The sequence below is a fragment of the Pristis pectinata genome, chromosome 25, assembly GCF_009764475.1.
Source record: "Pristis pectinata isolate sPriPec2 chromosome 25, sPriPec2.1.pri, whole genome shotgun sequence".
Classification (NCBI taxonomy): Eukaryota; Metazoa; Chordata; class Chondrichthyes; order Rhinopristiformes; family Pristidae; genus Pristis; species Pristis pectinata.
Genome location: NC_067429.1, coordinates 19947423 through 19967944, shown reverse-complemented (window position 1 = coordinate 19967944; position 20522 = coordinate 19947423). Strand labels below are relative to the sequence as shown.

Sequence of the window (20522 nt, the reverse complement as noted above, 5' to 3'; positions counted from 1 at the left end):
GGCTAATTGGACACACAATCATCTTCATGGTAGGAAGCACAGAGTGATGATGCAAGGTTGTTTCTCAGACTGGAGATCCATGACTAGTGGTGTCCCTTGGAGGTCAGTACTGGGTCCATTGTTGTTTGTCATCAATATAAGAATTTGGATGAGATTGTACAAGGCATGGTTAGTGAGTGTGCAGATGACACCAAAATAGGTGGCATCGTGAATAGTGAAGAAGAAGGTTACCAAAAATTGCAGGGGGAACTTGATCAGCTGAATAAGTGAGCTGGGGAATAGCAAATAGAGTTTAATGCAGATTAGTGCAAGGTGTTGTAGAATAGAGGAAACTTGATTCCCTGAAAGTGGAGTCACAGTTAGACTGGGTGGTGAAGAAGGCTTTCGGCCTTCGTAGGACAGGGTGTTGAGTATAGAAATTGGGAGGTCATGGTGTGGTACAAGATGCTGGTGAGGCCTCACTTGGAGTATTGTGTTCAGTTTTGGTTAGCCTGATAAAGGAAAGATGTTATGAAACAAGAAAGAGTGCAGAAAAGATTTACAAGGATGTTGCCAGGATTTGAGGGAGTGAGTTATAGGGCAGAGGATGGACAGGCTAGAACTTCTTTCCTTGGCGTGCAGGAGACTGAGGGGTGCTCTTATGGAGTATAAAATCATGAGGGGCACAGAGGGTTGTATGTATCTGGAATGAGCTGCCAGAGGAAGTGGTTGAGGCAGGTACAGTAACAATTTTTAAAAGACAGTTGGACAGGTACATGGATAGGAAAGTTTTCAAAGGTTATGGGTCAAATGCTGGCAAATGGGACTAACTTGGATGAGCACCTTGGTCAGCATGGACCAGTTGGGCCAAAAGGCCTTTTTCTGAGCTGTATGACTCTATGACCTCCCCTCATAGCATGTTCCAGGCACCCACGACTTTCTGTATGTAAAAAAAACTTGCCCTGCACACCTTTAAACTTTCCCCCTCTCACCTTAAACCTATGCCCTGTATAGTTTGGCATTTCCACCCTGGGAAAAAGACTACCCTAGCTACATCTCTCATATTTTTATATACTTCTATCAGGTCACCCCTCAACCTCCAGAGAAAATAATCTAAGTTTATCCAGCCTCTCCTTATAGGTAATACTCTCCATTCCAGGCAATATCTTGGAGAACTACTTCTGCACCCTCTCCAAAGCCTCCATGTCCCTCCTGTAGTGTGGCGAGCAGAACTGCACATGTTTCTCCAAATGTGCCCCAACCAAAGTTTTATACAGCTGCAGTGTGACCTCCCAACTTTTATACTTGGGAGAAGGGAGTAAGCACCATACCTCTCTGATGGCCTGTGACACAATGAGAGATGGGCATCTGGAAAGTTGTACTTGCCTGCATATAAAAATCACCAAGGTGTGGCCATTTCCCTATCCCATCCCCTTCCCCAACAAAGTATGTGGCCTTGCATATAATATCAAAAACATTGGTAATCTACATGAGGAGCCCTGCGGTTATTTATCTGGAACTTCCCAACCATGGGTCAGGTACAAACAGTTCTTATAAGTGTTCCTGGAACAGGCCTTCTGTATTTGAGGCCCTTGTGATTTCTTCACAAACTGGTGAAGAATGTTGACACGGCAGCAGTCATACATGTCCTACTGATCGATCTCACTACTGAGCACCAAGAGCCTCTGTACATGAGCAAGTCAAATGCATGGAGAAACCCAGTACTACCTACCGTTGCATTTTATGCACTCAAAAAGGTGCCAATTGCTTTTAGTGATTGAATTTCCATGCTCCAATTATTATGTAGTGCTGAAAAACATGTACCTCATGATAGAATTTCTAGACCATTGATGAGGTAGATTATTCCATTTCTTAACCTAGTATGCTCCAACTTTATCTTTGATGAATTTGAACCGAAGCTCCTTAACCCAGTGTGCTATCCAGTCTATTGGCATGAAACAATCAAGCAAAGAGGAGCTAGGTGTGCTATGTTAGATCCAGATCCCAGCTTCAATCCCACAGTGATAAGACTATTGAATGGTTCCCTTATACGATGAGATGGACTCTTGACCTCACAATCTATCTTGTTTGACCTTGCACCTTATTGTCTATCTGCAATGTACTTCCCTGTAGATGTGACACTACTCTGTATTCTGTTATTGTTTTTACCCTGTACTACCTCAATGCACTCTGTACTACCTCAATGCACTGTGTAATGAATTGATCTGTATGAACGGTATGCAAGACAAGTTTTTCACTGTACCTCGGGACAATTGACAATAATAAACCAATACCAACACCAATACCAGATGTAGAAAGTGATCACTTAAATCAATCCTGAATGATTTAGATAAAACTACAAAATGGAAGTTATTAATGGTTAGAAGAATACAAAGTAATGAAAATAAAACAAATACTTATGCCATAGAAAGGGTGCAGAGGCGATTTACAAGGATGCTGCCTGGATTGGGGAGCATTATGAAAACAGGTTGAGGGAACTCGGCCTTTTCTCCTTGGAGCGATGGAGGATGAGGGGGGACCTGATAGAGGTGTATAAGATGATGAGAGGCATTGATCGTGTGGATAGTCACAGGCTTTTTCCCAGGGCTGAAATGGTTGCCACAAGAGGACATTGGTTTAAGGTGCTGGGGAGTAGGTATAGAGGAGATGTCAGGGGAAAGTTTTTTACTCAGAGAATGGTGAGTGCGTGGAATGGGCTGCCGGCAACGGTGGTGGAGGCGGATACGATAGGGTCTTTTAAGAGACTTTTGGATAGGTACATGGAGCTGAGAAAATTAGAGGGCTATGGGTAAGCCTAGTAATTTCTAGGGTAGGGACATGTTCAGCACAGTATTGTGGGCCGAAGGGACTGAATTGTGCTGTAGGTTTTCTATGTTTCTACTATGTGAATAAATGGAAATATGGAATAACACATATCTTAAAATAGAAAAATAAAAGGGGAGACATTTGTTAAGTGAGCACTCAAGTATTAGTTGCCAGTTGCAGTCACCGCTGTATATTTATTGAAGTTAATGCCAACAAATTGAAAATGCAAGCATAACCAGTGGGATACAATCTTACACCTATGCAGTGCCGGTGATCAAAGTGAAATTCTCCTACAGCTTCTTAGGGATGAACCTCGAATGGGTTTTGACATAATAGTTGGAATATGTAGTAGTATCATATTAAAAAAATCAATAAAGGTTTCAAATTCTAATCCCACTTAGCTGATGAAATAAGAACCAAAGTTTCAAAGCTTCAAATGACAATGAACTGTTGGAAGACATGGACTGATGGACAGATACGTAATGATATCCATTTTGATAATGTTGTTGGATGATTATCATGCTTCAGGTAATGGAACAGAGTGCACAATCAACGCACTTACTAAAAGTTCAATTGATGGATTTTTACAAACACAGGATTAGAAGAAAATGAGGAGGGATAGAAATATTTGTGAGATATGGGATGGGGCAGTGGAATTTAGTTTGCCATTTGATACTGAACTCTGTATTTTTATATGTTTCCAACTATATGACAAATGGCAAAAGATAGCTATCTGCTCCCACATTAAAAAAAAGCCCCAAAATTTGTTACGTGTGGAAGACATTCTATAATCAACTAATGACAAAGTCATGAGTGATATGTATGATTCTTGTTACTTTATTAAAACTTAAATAAACTTCATTAATTAGAATGGGCTCTTCTGCACATACAATTAGAGTCATAGATTCATGGCGCCAAAGAGTTGTACAGCACAGAAACAGACCCTTGAGCACACCAAGTCCGAGCCACCTGTTGTATCCATCTACTCTAATCCCACTTACTGGCATTTGGTCTGTAGCCTTCTATGCCTTGGTGATTCAAGTACCTGTCTTGTGCTTGTTAACTGTTATGAGAGTTACTGCCTTCACCACCTCTTCAGGATGCACATTTCAAACTCCATCTACCCTCGGTGTGAAAAATATTCCCTCTCAGATCCCATGTAAACCTCCTACCTCACTTTAAACCCATGCACTCTGGTTGTAGACACCCAACCATGGGAAAAAGATTTTTACTATCTGCCTTGTATATCGCCCTCCTAATGTTGTATACCTCTAATAAGTCACCCCTCAGTCTCCTCCACTCCAGGGAGAACAAACCCAGCCTATCTTGAGAAACAAGAGACTACAGATGCAAGGTCTCAACCCCAAACATCGACAATACCTTTCCATTCACGGATGCTGTTTGATCCATTGAGTTCCTCCAGCAGTTTGTTTTATGCTCCAAGAGCCCTATCTAGTCTCTCCTTTTAACTGAAATTAAACAAATTGATTAATTTGTACCAAAATCATTGCTTAGACTGTCAAATTCTGCTTTCATTGTGAAACTGCAAGATATTTTTTCAATGGATTTTAGAGGTTTTGATTAAATCTAGTTTGACGACAGGACAGTTTCAAACAATGAGATTGGACATGAAGGTATTTAATTGTTGTATTGCACCAGATGGATAATGCCTTTTATAGCATTGGCAACACAGTGAACTTGGCACCAGCTTTTCCAATCTAATTTATAGATTATGAGAATCAATATGGTTAGACTTTTATTATAACTGTTTATAGTTTGCAAAAAAAAACTAAGTCCAGTTGGACTAGTACCATGCTGGACTAAAATAGATTCCTGTTCACATGAAGAAATATTTTCTAATTAGCCACCTGCTGTGCATTGCCAATTTTGATTGAAGTTTCTGAAAGATTTGGTTTGAATGAGAGGTAAAGAATTATATAGCAACCAATGAAGACACTTCTCAACAGGATTTTTAAACTTAGAGCATATATTACTCTGTTTAAAATTGAATTAATGATGCACATGAAAATCAAAAAAAATTACAGATGCTGAAAATCAGAAATAAAAACAAAAAAATTCTAGAAAGGCTCAGCAGGTCAGAAAGCATCTGTGGAAAGGGAAATGGTTAACATTTCGGATCTGTGATCCAAACTGCAAAGGAGAGAAACAGGAGAAATTTAGTTTCTCTCTGATTTCAGTACAGTTTGGTATAAGTAAGAATCACTTTATTTTCAAGCATGGACCTGCACTTTTATGCGAACAAATGCATTTTTTCCCAACATGCACACAGACGGCATGCTTGTACATTTACATATACTCTCCCCTACTGACACAGCCCTTTTCCAACACTATTTTCATTTTATTTTGACTTTTTTTTGTTGCAGGGAGAATATTTTAGTGTTGGACGTTTTCTTTGAAGCCCTGAACTATGAAACTATTGAGCAGAAGAAAGCATACGAAGTTGCAGGCTTACTCGGTGAGTGGTTGGATTTAATGAGTTGCCCTGAATGAACATCCTGTGGACACTGTATCATTGAGGATATTAGAGGATGAGACAGCTTATTGGACTTGAGGAATTAAGGGTTATTGGAATCAGACAGGAAGGTGGAGCTGAGGCTAAGGATCTTATTGAATGGTGGTACAGATTTGCGGCACCATATGGCCTTCTCCTGTTCCTGTTTCTTATGTTCTAATTAGCCCTCACTTGGAAAGTACAATTGGTCGATTCTAGCTGCCATATGCCATCCTCTAACTCTTTAGCAACAATAAGTAGCACCCTTTCACAGAATGTTTTTCTTTTCCTGCAGTGTTAGAACAGTTTCAGGTGTGGTAATAATATTGAAAAGCAACTAAGGCCACCAAATGATAACAGAATTTAAACAATCACAGAAGAGAAGCAAAAGTCAGGGATCTGATTAACCCCTTCACCAGGAAAAACATAGATTGATGTACTTTTCTTTTCAGCTTAGCAGAAACAGTTTAGCATTGTGTCTCAATATGCTTAAAGCATTGTAGATGAAGTAACCTATGAGTGTGAGCTTCTTCATCATTTATATTTTTCTGCAGTATATTTGAACAGATGCAGCTACTTTATCTTGAAAATGTTTCTCTTTGAGTTGTGTCGTAACTTTTGATTCTTCCCATTATCCTCCCATCATCTCCCCACTGAGTTGGTTCATGTACATCAAAGTGAAGTGTTGGCACAGTAGTCACATAGTTACTGAGGCAGTACTACACCCCAGATAGATTAAATGGAGACACATGAAGAAGAAAATGAAAGAGTTGGATTTACATAGCACATTGTATTTACATAAGTACATTACTTATTGAATTGTTCTCTCTGCTGTTGTGAAGGAATGACAGTAACTAATTTGAAAACAGCTGCCTCTGACAAAATGGTAAAGTGATAATGATAGGATAGCCTGTTGTTTAGTGACATTGATTGAGGGATAAGTATTGGCCAGGGTAAGTCCCTGCTTATCTTCGAAATAGTACTCAAAATCAAAGACCCCTCCCACCCTGGTCATTTTCTTTTCTTCACCCTTCCACTGGGCAGAAGATACAAGAGCTTGAAAACCACACCACCAGGCTCAAGGACAGCTTCTACCCTGCTGTGCTAACACTCTTGAATGGACCTCTTGTACAATAAAGATGAACTCTTGATCTCTCAACCTACCTCGTCCTGACCCTTGCACCCTATTTGTCTACCTGCACTGCAGTTTCTCCGTAACTGTAACACTGTATTCTGCATTCTGTTATTGTTTTCCTTTTGTACTACCTCAATATCGTTATGTCTGGAATGATCTGTCTGGATGGCATGCAAACCAAAGTTTTTCACTATATCAAGCAATTCACTGTTTCATGTCACAATAATAAATCAGTTACCCATTATCTTCCTTTTCTCCTTTTCCTTTCCATCTTCCTACTCCTCCTCTTCCTCCTCCTTCTCCATTTTCTTTTCCAGTCCTTAGGGGTCAAGGATTTACCCTGCATTTTTGTAGTCTGAGGTGGCTCTTGAGGCCGTTATGTGAACTGCAGGCTCTTCCATTGATAGGTCAGAAAATGCAAGGTGAGAAGTCTAGGTGTGTAGCTTGTGAGGTGGTGTGCTCCTTCTATGACTCATGCAGGGCTTCTGTGTAGTCTTGATTCATGGACTTAAAGTTTTTCATACCATGCCGGAAGATACTTTTCCACTTTGAGTGGTCAGGGGCCATAGATACCCAGGAGTCAGTAGATGTGTTGTGTTTCCTCCGGAGATTTGAGCACATCATTGAATCCTTTCCTCTGCCTGATAATCTTTTCCCATTACAGAATCAAGTGTCTGTTTTGTAGTATGGTGTTGGCCAGTGAACGACATGGCCTGCCCAACATAGCTGATTATAGAATAGGGGCTCATATGCATTCTTTAGTACATAACTAGGGGCTCAGTGCTGGGGATGTTAGCCTGAGAGAGGGCACAAATATTGGTTTGCTTATCTTTTCAGTGAACTGTAAAGATTTTGTGGAATATGTATCAGTGGTATTTTTTCTAATGCCTTGAAGTGTCTGCTGTAGATAAGTCTAGGTCTCATGTGGGAGGGCAGGGCTCACTGCTGCCCAGTGGACCGTGAGTTCTGTTGCTGGTCTGCAGTCTTGATCATCAAACACTCTTCTCAATCGATGAAAGGGTGTGTGGGTGCACTGAAGACAGTGGTGAAATTCATCATCAATGCCTTCACCAAGAGGTGGCTCTCAGAACATAAGAAGAGGTCCATGTTTTCCAGGCTGTTGGAGGGCAGTGTGCACAGTGGAGATAGAATGATAGTAGACTTTAGTCTTATGAATATTGAGTATAAAGTCCATCCTCTAGCGTGCTTCAGTGAATCAGTCAATTGGAGCTTGGCTGCCAAGCCTGCACACATACAAGTGTTGTCTGCATACTACAACTCAACTTCTGAAGCTTGGGTGACCTCGGTTCAAGGGTGTGGTTGACATAGCTTGAACAGCTTCAATTCATTCTGAAGATTAGTTCCACTGCACCAGGAAGTTTTAGGAAGTGAGATGCAACATTGCAGCAAGAAAGATTGAGAAAAGTGTTGGGGCAATGATGCAGCCTTGTTTGACACTGTTCTTCACTGAAATTAGTTCAGTTGAAGACCATTTGGTCGGTATCATGACTTGCTTGCCATCATAGAGCAAATATAAGATGGCCACACATGTCAGTGGGTGTTGCACATTCCCTTCCAACTGATGGAGTTGAAGACTGCAGTGGGATTAAAAAAAAGACCATGTACCGTGTCTAGCACTGCTGCTCCCTGCGGTTTTCTTGGAGTTGTCATTATGGTGAAGAACAGTCCACTGTGCCTCCATGCGGATGGAATCCACTCTGCGACTTGGGGAACTTTAGCCACTGAGGAAGGGACAGTTGAGGAGTACCCTGGTGATGACCTTCCCTGTGGGAGATAGCAGGGAGACCTATTTGCTGTTACTGCAGTTGGACTTGTCTCCTCTTTTGAAGATGGTCACAATAACCACATCTCTAAGGTTCTCTGGTATATTCTCCTCTTCCCAGCTGTGAACAAGGAGATTGTGGATTTGAGACTGAAGCTCTTCACCACTGAATTTTAGGATTTCATCAGGAATACCACCACCCCCAGGGCCTTGTTATCTTTTATTTGTCATGTGGCCTTTTTAATTTCTTCTCAGTCAAGCGTGGCAGCAAGGCTGGCCCGAGTAATTTGTTGTAGGATAGAGGCAAGGGCACTTGTGTCAAGAGCAGGGTCATGGTTGAGGAGGTCTTATAGAACATAGAACACTACAGCACAGTACAGCCCCTTCGGCCCACAATGTTGTGCCAACATTTAATCCTGCTCTAAGATCCTTCTAACCCTTCCCTCCCACATAGCCCCCTATTTTTCTATCATTCATGTGTCTATCTAAGATCTGACATCAAGCATCATGAAGTGCTTTGAGAGGTTGGTCATGGCACGCATCAACTCCAGCCTACCAGACAACCTGGACCCATTGCAATTTGCCTATCGGCGAAACAGGTCTACAGTGGATGCCATTTCCCTGGCCCTACACTCAGCTCTGGAGCATCTGGACAGTAAAGCCATATACGTTAGACTATTGTTTATTGACTACAGCTCTGCCTTCAGTACAATAATTCCAAGCAAGCTTGTCACCAAACTCCAAGACCTAGGACTCAACACCTCTCTGTAACTGGATCCTTGACTTTCTAACAAACAGACCGCAATCAGTGAGGATAGGCAGCAATACCTCCGGCACGATTATTATCAACACTGATGCCCCACAAGGCTGCATCCTCAGCCCTCTACTCTACACTCATGACTGTGTGGCCAGATTCTGCTCTAACTCCATCTACAAGTTTGCAGATGATACCACCATTGTAGGCCGTTTCTCAAACAGCGATGAGTCAGAGTACAGGAAGGAGATCACAAGATCACAAGATCACAAGATAAGGGAGCAGAAGCAGGCCATTCGGCCCATCGAGTCTGCTCCAAGGAAAAGGGAAAAAGAAATGGGGTGGGAAAAAAAGAGAGAGAAAAAAAAAACTATTCTAATCCCATTTGCCAGCCTTATCCCCATATCCCTTGATACCCTGACTATTTAGATATCTGTCTATCTCCTCCTTGAACACCCCCACTGATCTGGCCTCCACTGCTGTGCGTGGCAAGGAGTTCCACAATTTCACCACCCTCTGGGTAAAGAAACTTCTCCTCATCTCTGTCTTGAAACTGTACCCTCTAATTCTAAGATTGTGCCCTCTGGTCCTGGACACGCCCACCAAGGGAAACAGCCTAGCCACATCTACTCTATCCTTACCTGTCAACATTTTAAATGTCGCTACGAGGTCCCCTCTCATCCTTCTGTACTCCAGCGAGTACAGTCCAAGAGCCGACAAACGCTCATCGTACTTAAGCCCTTTCATTCCTGGAATCATTCTCGTAAATCTCCTCTGAACCCTCTCCAACTAAGAGAGCTTAGTGGAATGGTGTCATGACAACAACCTTTCCCTCAATGTCAACAAAACAAAAGAGCTGGTCATTGACTTCAGGAAAGGGGGCGGTGTACATGCACCTGTCTACATCAATGGTGCTGAGGTCAAGAGGGTTGAGAGCTTCAAGTTCCTGGGAGTGAACATCACCAACAGCCTGTCCTGGTCAAATCACGTAGATGCCATGGCCAAGAAAGCTCACCAGCACCTCTACTTCCTCAGCAGGCTAAAGAAATTTGGTTTGTCCCCTTTGACTCTCACCAACTTTTACCGATGCACCATAGAAAGCATCCTATCTGGATGTATCACGGCTTGGTACGGCAACTGCTCTGCCCAGGACCACAAGAAGCTGCAGAGAGTTGTGGACACAGCCCAGCGCATCACGGACACCAGCCTCCCCTCCTTGGACTCTGTCTTTACCTCTCATTGTCTTGGCGAAGCAGCCAGCATAATCAAAGACCCCACCCACCCGGGACATTCTCTCTTCTCTCCTCTTCCATCAGGTAGAAGATACAGGAGCCTGAGGGCACGTACCACCAGACTTAAGGACAGCTTCTACCCGACTGTGATAAGACTATTGAACAGTTCCCTTATACAATGAGATGGACTATGACCTCACGATCTACCTTGTTGTGACCTTGCAACTTATTGCATTGCACTTTCTCTGTAGCTGTGACACTTTACTCTGTACTGTTGTTTTTACCTATACTACATCAATGCACTCTGTACTAACTCAATGTAACTGCACTGTGTAATGAATTGACCTGTACAATTGGTTTGTAAGACAAGCTTTTCACTGTACCTTGGCACAAATGACAATAATAAACCAATACCAAATGTCCCTAATGTATCTGTCCCCACAACCTCTGCCGGCAGTGCGTTCCACGCACCCACCACTCTCCGTGTTAAAAAAACTTACCCCTGACATCCCCCATATACCCTCCTCCAATCACCTTAAAATTATGTCCCCTTGTGTTAGCTATTGTCACCCTGGGAAAAAGTCTTCAAAGTGCTCCTTCCAGCAGATGTTGACTGCTCCTCTCTCTCTGATGAGTTTGCTTCCAAGTTTGGCTCTCACTGGACTGGGCTCAGCTGTTTGGTCTGCAAATGGCCTTCTCAATGCCGAAGAGCCCACTGATGTCATTGATGTGGATGAGCCTCCTGTGATCCTCCATCAACCTTCTGCCAGAATCAGAATCAGGTTTATTATCACTGTCTTATATGACATGATATTTGTTGTTTGCGGGAGCAGTACAGCACAAAGACATAAAATTACTATAAATTACAAAATAAGTAGCGCAATCAAGAAAAGGAACAACGAGGTAGTGTTCATGGGTTCATGGATCGTTCAGAAATCTGATGGCAGAGGGGAAGAAGCTGTTCCTGAAACGTCAAGTCTGGGTCTTCAGTTTCCTGTACCTCCTCCCTGATGGTAGTAATGAGAAGAGAGCATGTTCAAGATGGTGAGGGTCCTTAATGATGGATACCACCTTCCTGAGGCACCATCTCTTAAAGATATCCTCGATGGTGGGGAGGGTTGTGCTCTGCAACTGGCTGAGTCTACAACCCTCTGCAGCCTCTTGCGATCCTGTGCATTGGAGCCTCCATACCAGGCTGTGATGCAACCAGTCAGATTGCTCTCCACTGTACATCTATAGAAATTTGCAAGAGTCTTTGGTGACATACCAAACCTCTTCAATCTCCTAACAAAGTAAAGCTGCTGGTGTGCCTTCTTCATGATTGCATCAATGTGTTGGGCCCAGGACAGATCCTCAGAGGTGTTGACAGCCAGGAACTTGAAGCTGCTCACCCCTTCCACCGCTGACCCCTCAATGAGGACTGGTGCGTGTTCCCCTGATTTCCCCTTCCTGAAGTCCACAATCAATTCCTTGATCTTTCTGACATTGAGTGCGAGCTGGTTGTTGCGACACCGCTCAACCAGCTGATCCATCTCACTCCTGTATGCCTCCTTGTTGCCATCTGAGATTTTACCTACAACAGCGGTGTCATCTGCGAATTCATAACTGGCATTTGAGCTGCACTTAGCCACACAGTCATGAGTGTAGAGAGAGTAGAGCAGTGGGCTAAGCAAACATCCTTGAGGTGTGCCTGTGTTGATCATCAGCGGGGAAGAGATGTTATCACCAAACCATACTGTATTTTAATTACAAAAACATACTTTATTCATAAAGGTAGACACAGGAAGTACAGTCGGTACATGTCTCTCTTTATGGTCATTGGGCCATCAAATCAATACATTCTGTTTAGAATGCATCAATGCCACTCATGTTTTCTCTTTAAATAAGATGGTCACATACAGCATTGAGACAGGCTACAACCCCAGAGCAAAACCAGTGAGACCTCTAAGACCACATCATTTCTGTTGTTTCAAACATAAAGACCAACCACTCTGACATCCCCCACAATGGGAGAAGAGAACGGACCTCAGGACCTCTGCCTTCAGGTTCCTGTTGGGCTGTTTCTTTTCCTTTAAGGAATGGTCAAATTTCTGCTGCAGCATTGCCTTACGTTTGTAGTTAATTAGCTCCTCAGTCTGCTGGCAGTTCTCATCAAACCGGTCTTGTCTCTTCTTGATAGAGAAGCCAAGAATCTCTTCACTGGTGCAAATTCAGGGCAGCCCATTTGCTTTGGACGCAATGCAGCTCCTGTGGCTGGGAGCTGAAAGGTTGTCTGTGAAGCACTGGCTGCCTGATGATGTAGCAGAGGAGGAACAACATGTAATGGAGCAAAGGAAATTTGGGAAGCACTCATTGTAAAAGGGATCATAGTACTGAAACCTTCTGATGAGATGTTACATTTCGACTGGTACCAACTGCTTGATCAGATTATATTAAAGATTCCCTGTCATGATTTGAAGGAATCTTGGAAGTTTTTCCAGTGTTCTTACCACAAACAGCTGGTCCCATAAGAGATAAACATTTATGTCACGTACTATTTGTGAGGGCTTGATAGTGAATACACTTTAAAAATACTTAAATCAATTCTGAATCACTTTGAGACACCCTGAGAACATGAGAATTCCTGCATAAGTGAGTACTTTCTCTATATCTAATAGTTAGCGACTGCATTGAGGTTTCACTGCATTTCCATGGGAGCAATACTGCTGGAGTAGCTTAGCAAACTATCAAATGTATTTAGGTAAAGTATCAAAATTGATCCTTTTGTGTCCATCTGAAGTCAAACAGTAAGCTCAAGAAAATTCAAAAGGATTTTTTCAAGTCCCAAGTTGTCAGAGAACTCACATAAATGATCTTGTGGTTTATTCCAAAGGTTGATGTCATTTTACTGAGAGAACTGTTTCTCCTGATATCATTGTTATGGGGTTAAATGTTTCACATGTCCTGAATTATCCATGCTTAAAAGCTGTTTTATGTTTTAAAGCTTTAAGTAGCTGTCATTTGGAAGGCACAGAACAAAAGCTGTTTGACTCAAATATATGTGCTTCACATGCTTACTTAGCCTATGATGTCTGCAGCTTAAAATTTCCTCCAGGGTGTGTTAATCGCACTCCAGTAAGTGAGAAGAGATATTGTTCTGCATTCCACAGGATTCCATGTGACTGGCTGAAGGAGTTTTCTTTCTGCCACAGTTTAACTAAGCCTTAGTTTTTTTCATATAATGAAGACCTGTCTAGTATCTGCCACTCACATTCCTGTCATATCCAGCTCCAGGTTTTCATTACTTCAATGAACAGACACAAAACCTTAAAGACAGCCCTCAGCAATGAAAACTCCTCCTCTTCATATAAATAGGCTAGACTTGCAGGAGATGTTTGCACGGAAACTATTACCTGGAGATGATATTAGTGGGGAGAAGAAGTCCATCAGAGCAGCAGCAGTTAAAGAGCTACAGCTAATCATTAAAGGTGAGTTGTGATGGGAATAGAAGAGTGGATGGAGGTATATAAGCCACAATGCTTGCTCTGTAATTGAAGAGGAGGATGTCCTGAAGTAGGAATACATCTGAAGAGGAAGACCCTGAGTGAAGATGAAGACTATTTATGAGTAAGAAAGAAAAAATACTTGCCTTTGAGCAGCACTTTTTATGAACTCATGTCATCTCAAAACAATCGGTAGCCAACAAATTACTGTTAAGGTGGAGTCACTCATGTAACATGGGGAAAGTGGTGGCCAATATCACATGTTAAGCTACCACAACAGTGATGTGGTAGTGACCAGATAACCTGTTTTGTAGTGTTAATTGAATGATAAGAATTGCCTTAGACACCAGGGGTAATTCCTAAGCTGTCCTTTATAATTATGCCTTCCAATGTTTTATGTCTACTTGACATGACAGCTGGGGCTGCTGTCATTCAACATTTGCTTGAAAATGAGAAAGACACTTTTTAATACTTGGTGTGCTCTTCTCTATTGCACACAGTTCTTGTGAGGCCCATCACGGATGGAACAAAACTAAGGTGGGAAGGGACACTCAAGATGTTGCCATTACACTCCTTTTTGTTTGGAAAAAAATCATTGTGCTAAAGCTTGCATGTGGATATAGGGTGGCAAATGTCTGAAGGACTTTAATGGGATTAGCAACGCTTCCTTGAAACTGATAGGACCAGGAAAAATCAGACCTCAGGTGTTGTATAATAGGGCATTTCTTTCCCTAAGTTATTTCCAGTTGCTTTTGGAGCAGTGTCTGTTTTAAACACCAGTCTTTTATTTAATTGTTGAAAACAGTCCCATGTGCAATGTCTCAATCATGCAGAAGTCATTAGCTGTCATGTTGTTCATTCATGTGAATAATTGCGGACATAATTTTATCTAGCTCAGAAATCACTTTATTCGATATTTGCTTCATTTTACCATGCACAGCGAGTTCCTTTCAAGTGAAATTGATCATCTGTTGCCAGATTGAAAGCTTATTCCAACATGTCCAAAGACCCTGCTCTGAATTTAATTGTTTTTGATATCCATTGTCTTGTTCTTTTAACAGAAAAATCACAAACATGTGTTGCCAAAAATGATTAAATTGCTCAAGTTTTGAAAATATAAGAAGGGGTTACTAAGATAAGCACACTATTTTTAGTGTTTTGCTTGGCTTTGTAACAATTCACTTGGTGAATTATGCTCACATTTTTAACCTTAATAACTTCATAACTGACAGACCACCATGCTAATCCATATTAGAATACTGTAATTGTTGAAATTACCAATCTATAATTCTTAGCATTATTAACTCTACTATTATTACTAATATTAGCTAAACATCACAACTAAATATAATGGTCTTAATCTTTCACCTAAAAGCCAGCTCCCCAGCCAGCATAAGACCCTTTATTGCATAAACATGTATGGACAGGGAAGGTGTACTGCAGTTCACAGGGTGCAAAGTACTTTTATGATATCAGGTTGTTTCGGAAACCCTCAGTAATCACAGCAATGTCTACCTTTGCTTTAGGCATTCCCATTAATGATTAAGTATATATTTTTGTCCACAGTGGATTAATGTGCATCAGCATCTTTGGCCTGAATTACATTGAATGCTAAAAACATATCAACCAAAGCAAAATGTAAGGCAGCACAGTAGCATAGCGGTTAGCGCGACGCTATTACAGCGCCAGCGATCGGGGTTCGATTCCCATCGCTGTCTGTAAGGAGTTTGTACTTTCTCCTGTGTCTGCATGGGTTTCCTCCCACGTTGCAAAGACATACGGGTAGGTTAATTTGGGTTTAAAATGGGCAGCGCGGACTCGTTGGGCCGGAAGGGCCTGTTACCACGCTGTAAATAAAATTTTAAAACTTTTAAAATAAAAGACACAAAAAGCTGTTGATGCTGGAATCTGGAGAAAAAAAAACAAACTGCCGGAGGAACAACAGGTCAAGCAGCATCTGTAGATGCAAAGGGATGGTGAATACTTAATTGTGGAGAAACAGGGGTGGTCAAAAAGTAAATAACTTTGTCATAAAGAAATTGATTTTAAATAAAAACCCTGTGATTAAGAATTTGGCACATTTCCCAATACCTGTCCTGAAGACATCAACCATTAGTTCTTGTCAAGACAAAATTCTCTTCATGTTGTCCCTCTGGAAATTCAAGTCACAATTTTAATGTCAAGTTTGAAGTCAGTTGCAATTCAAGAATGGAGAATGCCACAGCTATGTTTAATCCAATACCTACTTGACATTTGATTATCAGACCTCTCTAGAAAAGGTCACTTGTCAGTGAGAGCCTGACTCAGTTTTCCCCCTAATGATCCAGAAGTGAAGCCTCCAATCAGACAAGGGGAAAAATTTGAATGTTACCTTATTTGAATGGTTCAGAGCTTGCAAGATAAACCACTTAACCATTAATGCAATCGTGGTGAGATGGCTCTAAGATTTTTGTGGTCACTTATGTGCAATTTGAAACTTTGATTTATTTCTACAGAGGTATTATTTTTGATGACACAGTATTCTCTTTTGCAGGTGACATTGGTGGCCAGATGGGTTTATTTATTGGTGCTAGCATTTTAACAATACTAGAGCTCTTTGATTACTTATACGAGGTAAGATTCCTATGAAAACGATATACTTTGACAGAATTTATGATCAAATCATCATGCAAAGTGAACTATGTACAATGGTTGCCCACTTTCTATTCTGTCATCAGATTTCATGAATTATTTTTGTTTTGCTACAATATCAAACACTTTAAAATATGTACTATCCATTTTGTAAGAATGTTTCATGTGTTTCTAATGAATCCATAAACATAAGGATGAGTAAATAGTCTGCAATACTGTTGAAACTACAAAACAGAAGAAATCCACTTCCTTTGTGGAAGTTATTGAAGGTGTCGTTATATAGATTAGGTGCTGTGGGAATGAGCCTGGTAATTACCTTTATTAATGCATGGATGTTTATCACACATGGATAAGATCAATTTGCCACTGTAAAGGAACCATTAAATCACTTAAACTCATTACCACTAATACTGCATAGCTTAATTTCTGGGGATAATTATTTGGAACTTGCTAACAAAATGGGAAGTTGCCCTCAGAACCCCTTTTCAAAAAAAAAGTTCCCTCTCACACTGTCTCACCTCCTTGATGGAACTATTCCATTGGCAAACACTGCTGGAAAAAATACAGGAAGGAAAAAAAGGAAGAAAGTAATAATCCAATTTATGTTACATGGAATTGCGTAGAATTTACAGAACAGACAGATCATTTGGCCCAGTAGCCTGTGTTAATATGTATATTTCACTCAGTTGCCAGCCATACCCCTTCCTCTCACCCAAGCACTATTGCTTTCCCTCTCATATTTAATCTAGCATCCCCTTAAATGTCTCCCTATCTGATTCACATCAACTACTCCTTGGTTAAAGTTTCTCCTGGTTTTAGTTTTGGATCTGTGACAACTTTGCATTCATAGCTCCCAAAGCAAGTTGATATTGCCCAAGACTATTATAGCAGTGTACAAACAGAGTGATTTACTAATCTATGGTGGATCCCATTGTTCTGAAAAGATAGTGTGATGAGGTCTGATATCTAGGTCATTTACATAATAAACACTTTGATAATGTTAAAAACTCGATTAGGTCACTCCTTAACCTTTTAGAGAAATAAAAGTCCTGTTCAATCTTTTTTTGAAATATATAACCTTTCACATCGGGTCATGGTATTGTACAGCATAGTAAACAGACCACTCGGCCAACTCCATCCATGCTGACCATCATGCCTACCTTTACTAATCCCACTTGCCTGCATTAATTCCATATCCTCCGCAAGCATGGTAGTGTAGCAGTTAGCATAATGCTATTACAGTGCCAGCGACCGGGGTTCAATTCCGGCCACTGTCTGTAAGAAGTTTGTACGTTTTCCCTGTGTCTGTGTGGGTTTCCTCTGGGTGCTCTGGTTTCCTCCCATATTCCAAAGACATATGGGTTAGGAAGTTGTGGGCATGCTATGTTGGCGCTGGAAGCGTGTTGACACTTGTGGGCTGCCCCCAGAACATTCTACGCAAAAGATGCATTTCACTGTGTGTTTCAATGTACATGTGACTAATAAAGATATCTTAATATAACCCTTGGAAATTATTTCTAGGAAATCTACCTTGTAAATCGAACCCTTGGAAATCTGTCCAGTGATTTTGTATCCTTAGAATCACTTGTAAAGCAGAAATTTTCCTAGCATTTTAAGTATGCTCTAACTAATTACCTTCACATTTAAAATTTCTGCCTATTCTATTCTAACAATACACTTGCTCAAGACCCAAGTATCTTTTGTTATTTTAACAACCTTATTAACCTGGGTAATTAAACTTAGTGACTTGTACACCTAGAGCACTAGATCCTTTGGTCCAACCACTCTTTTTTTACATTCCAATTTCACAAAGAGTATGTAGCTTTCTGATCCTTCCTAACAAAATACACTACCTCACACTTACCTATAACAAACTTAATTTACCACTTATATCCCTATCATACAAGATTAGTTATGATTTATTTTATATTGCCACAATCTTTCTCAATGTAAATTCAATCCCTGAATCTGATGTCATTCACAAATTTTGAAAATGCATTTCTGACACCAAAGTCTAAGCAGCCAAAGCCTATAGAACAAACATAAATAGTAATTCTTTCCAACTATTTTTGAAAGGGTGCAGCTGGTAATTCTTTTATAAATGCAGTATTCATAACTGCCACATATTTTTGAAAATCTGAAAATATTGAATGAGTACTCTGAAAATATTCAAAACCCATTTGCATGACTATTCATGATATTTGTCAAACAATTCAGAAACGTGTCAGATGTCAGCACAATATGGAGTTCAAATGGGCCAAGCTGCATATTAATACATGTTAATTAGTTAAAGATTATTTCCCTTCACTGAATAATCGCAGCAATGATAATCACTGCAAAGCTCGCACAGTTAGTTCTGCCTTTGTCCTTATGATGTCAACACATGAGCCTTTATGCTAAATAGCTTTATGTTCATGCTTAAAAACAGACATGAAGCCACACAACTGGTCCTTTTTGCAGGTATCAGAGAATCTGAAGTATTTGAAAACAAATCACTAAAGCATTTTAGCATTTTCACACATGACATGATAAATTATCTATGTGTACATGAATAGCTTATTGAAATTAAATATCACCAGCTCCAGCGTTGTACAATTGACAATTGGATATGGTGAATTTGCAACATGTTTGAAAATACCCCTTATACTGATTATAGAAATTGATTAGATGAAGTGCTCAGTCACATGTCATAATGTTATTTTTAAATATTACCTAAAGAACAACCCTTGGCACCATGATTTGAGAACAATCTTCATTACGATCACTAGGAAGACTTCTTTACCTTTCTAGTCATCTGACTAATAAAATGTATTCTGGTGGATTGAATATGTTTCAAGAATCCCTGATGCATTTTGAACCTTCCAGCACCTTGCCAAAGCTTAACTCAAAATTTAACAAGAAGCCTAGAGGCATTTGACAGCAGAGTTACTCTTTATAAGACAAAAACTTGGAAAGTTTGTGCTAAAGATTCACCCTTGGTCTGAGTGTCTATTTTCTCTTACATTCACAGTTGCTTGTAGCAAGCTGCAGGCTTTTTATGAATGTGAATATGATTAATGGTAAAATGAAGACAAGATGACAACATTTTACTTGATTTTGCCTCTTCAATGAATTTCACACTGTCTCGTCCCGAAGGTGGTAGGGAGGTGGAACAGATGCCTTAGCATGTGCAATGGGGAAAGGCACCAGGCTCATTTTTCTCCACAGTTCATATTCACTGTAGCCTACATTGATACATCCAATTCACTTCATCCCTTAAGAGAAAAGTTCTACTAAGTTATTCCCTGTATATTTTCACCTACGAAAAAGTAACAAATAGATTTCCAGAAGGCTGTGAGATTTAACTTTCTTAGTCATTCATCCCAAACTTGTTATCATTTTTCAAAAGATATTTTCGATGTATTGGGATTTCTGGAACCAGCTTAACTTCTCACAAAAGTTGATATCTCTGAACATCATTATGTAAAAAAATCACTTTAACATTTGGATATATTTTTAGCCAGGTGTTCATCCGTAATTTATGAACATACACACATGAATTGGGACTAAGCTACTCAATCCCTCAAGACTGTTCCGCCATTTAATAAGATCATCGGTGATTTGATTGTAATGTTCTCTTCTACCTACAGTAATCTTTCACCCCCTTGCTTAGCATGTATCTCTCTACCTCTGCCTTCACTGCTTTCATTACCCTTTAAGGAAGACAGGTCCAAAGACTCATGATCCTCTGAGACAAAAAAAAACACCTTATTTTTAAACAGTGACCACAAGATCACAAGACAAGGGAGCAGAAGTAGGCCATTCAGCCCATCGAGTCCGCTCCAAAAAAAAGGGAAAAAGAAATGAGAAATGGGGGGGGGGAGGGAGGAGGGGGAAGTCTGCTCCATGAGCAAAAAAAAACAAAAAAAAACTATTCTAACCCCAATTTCCGGCCTTATCCCCATATCCCTTGATACCTTGACTAATAAGATATCTATCTATCTCCTCCTTGAACGCCTCCAATAACCTGGCCTCCACTGCTGTACGTGGCAAGGAATTCCATAAATTCACTACCCGCTGGCTAAAAAAATTTCTCCTCATCTCAGTTTTAAACCTGTACCCTCTAAGATTGTGCCCTCTGGTCCTGGACTCACCCACTAAGGGAAATAGCTTGGCCACATCTACTCTGTCCAGTCCTTTCAACATTTT

At 40.6% G+C, this 20522-nt stretch overlaps 1 protein-coding gene across 3 annotated transcripts in view; it reads left to right on the top strand.

Moving 5' to 3' along the window:
• Positions 1-20522, top strand: part of LOC127583052 (acid-sensing ion channel 2-like) — an 868039-nt gene that overhangs the window by 825188 nt on the left and 22329 nt on the right. For all 3 annotated transcript variants that reach the window (XM_052038773.1, XM_052038771.1, XM_052038772.1), the window contains 2 exons: positions 5190-5281; positions 16237-16316. In XM_052038773.1, coding sequence (XP_051894733.1) covers positions 5190-5281; positions 16237-16316 — 172 coding nt within the window. The remainder of the gene's footprint in view (positions 1-5189; positions 5282-16236; positions 16317-20522) is intronic.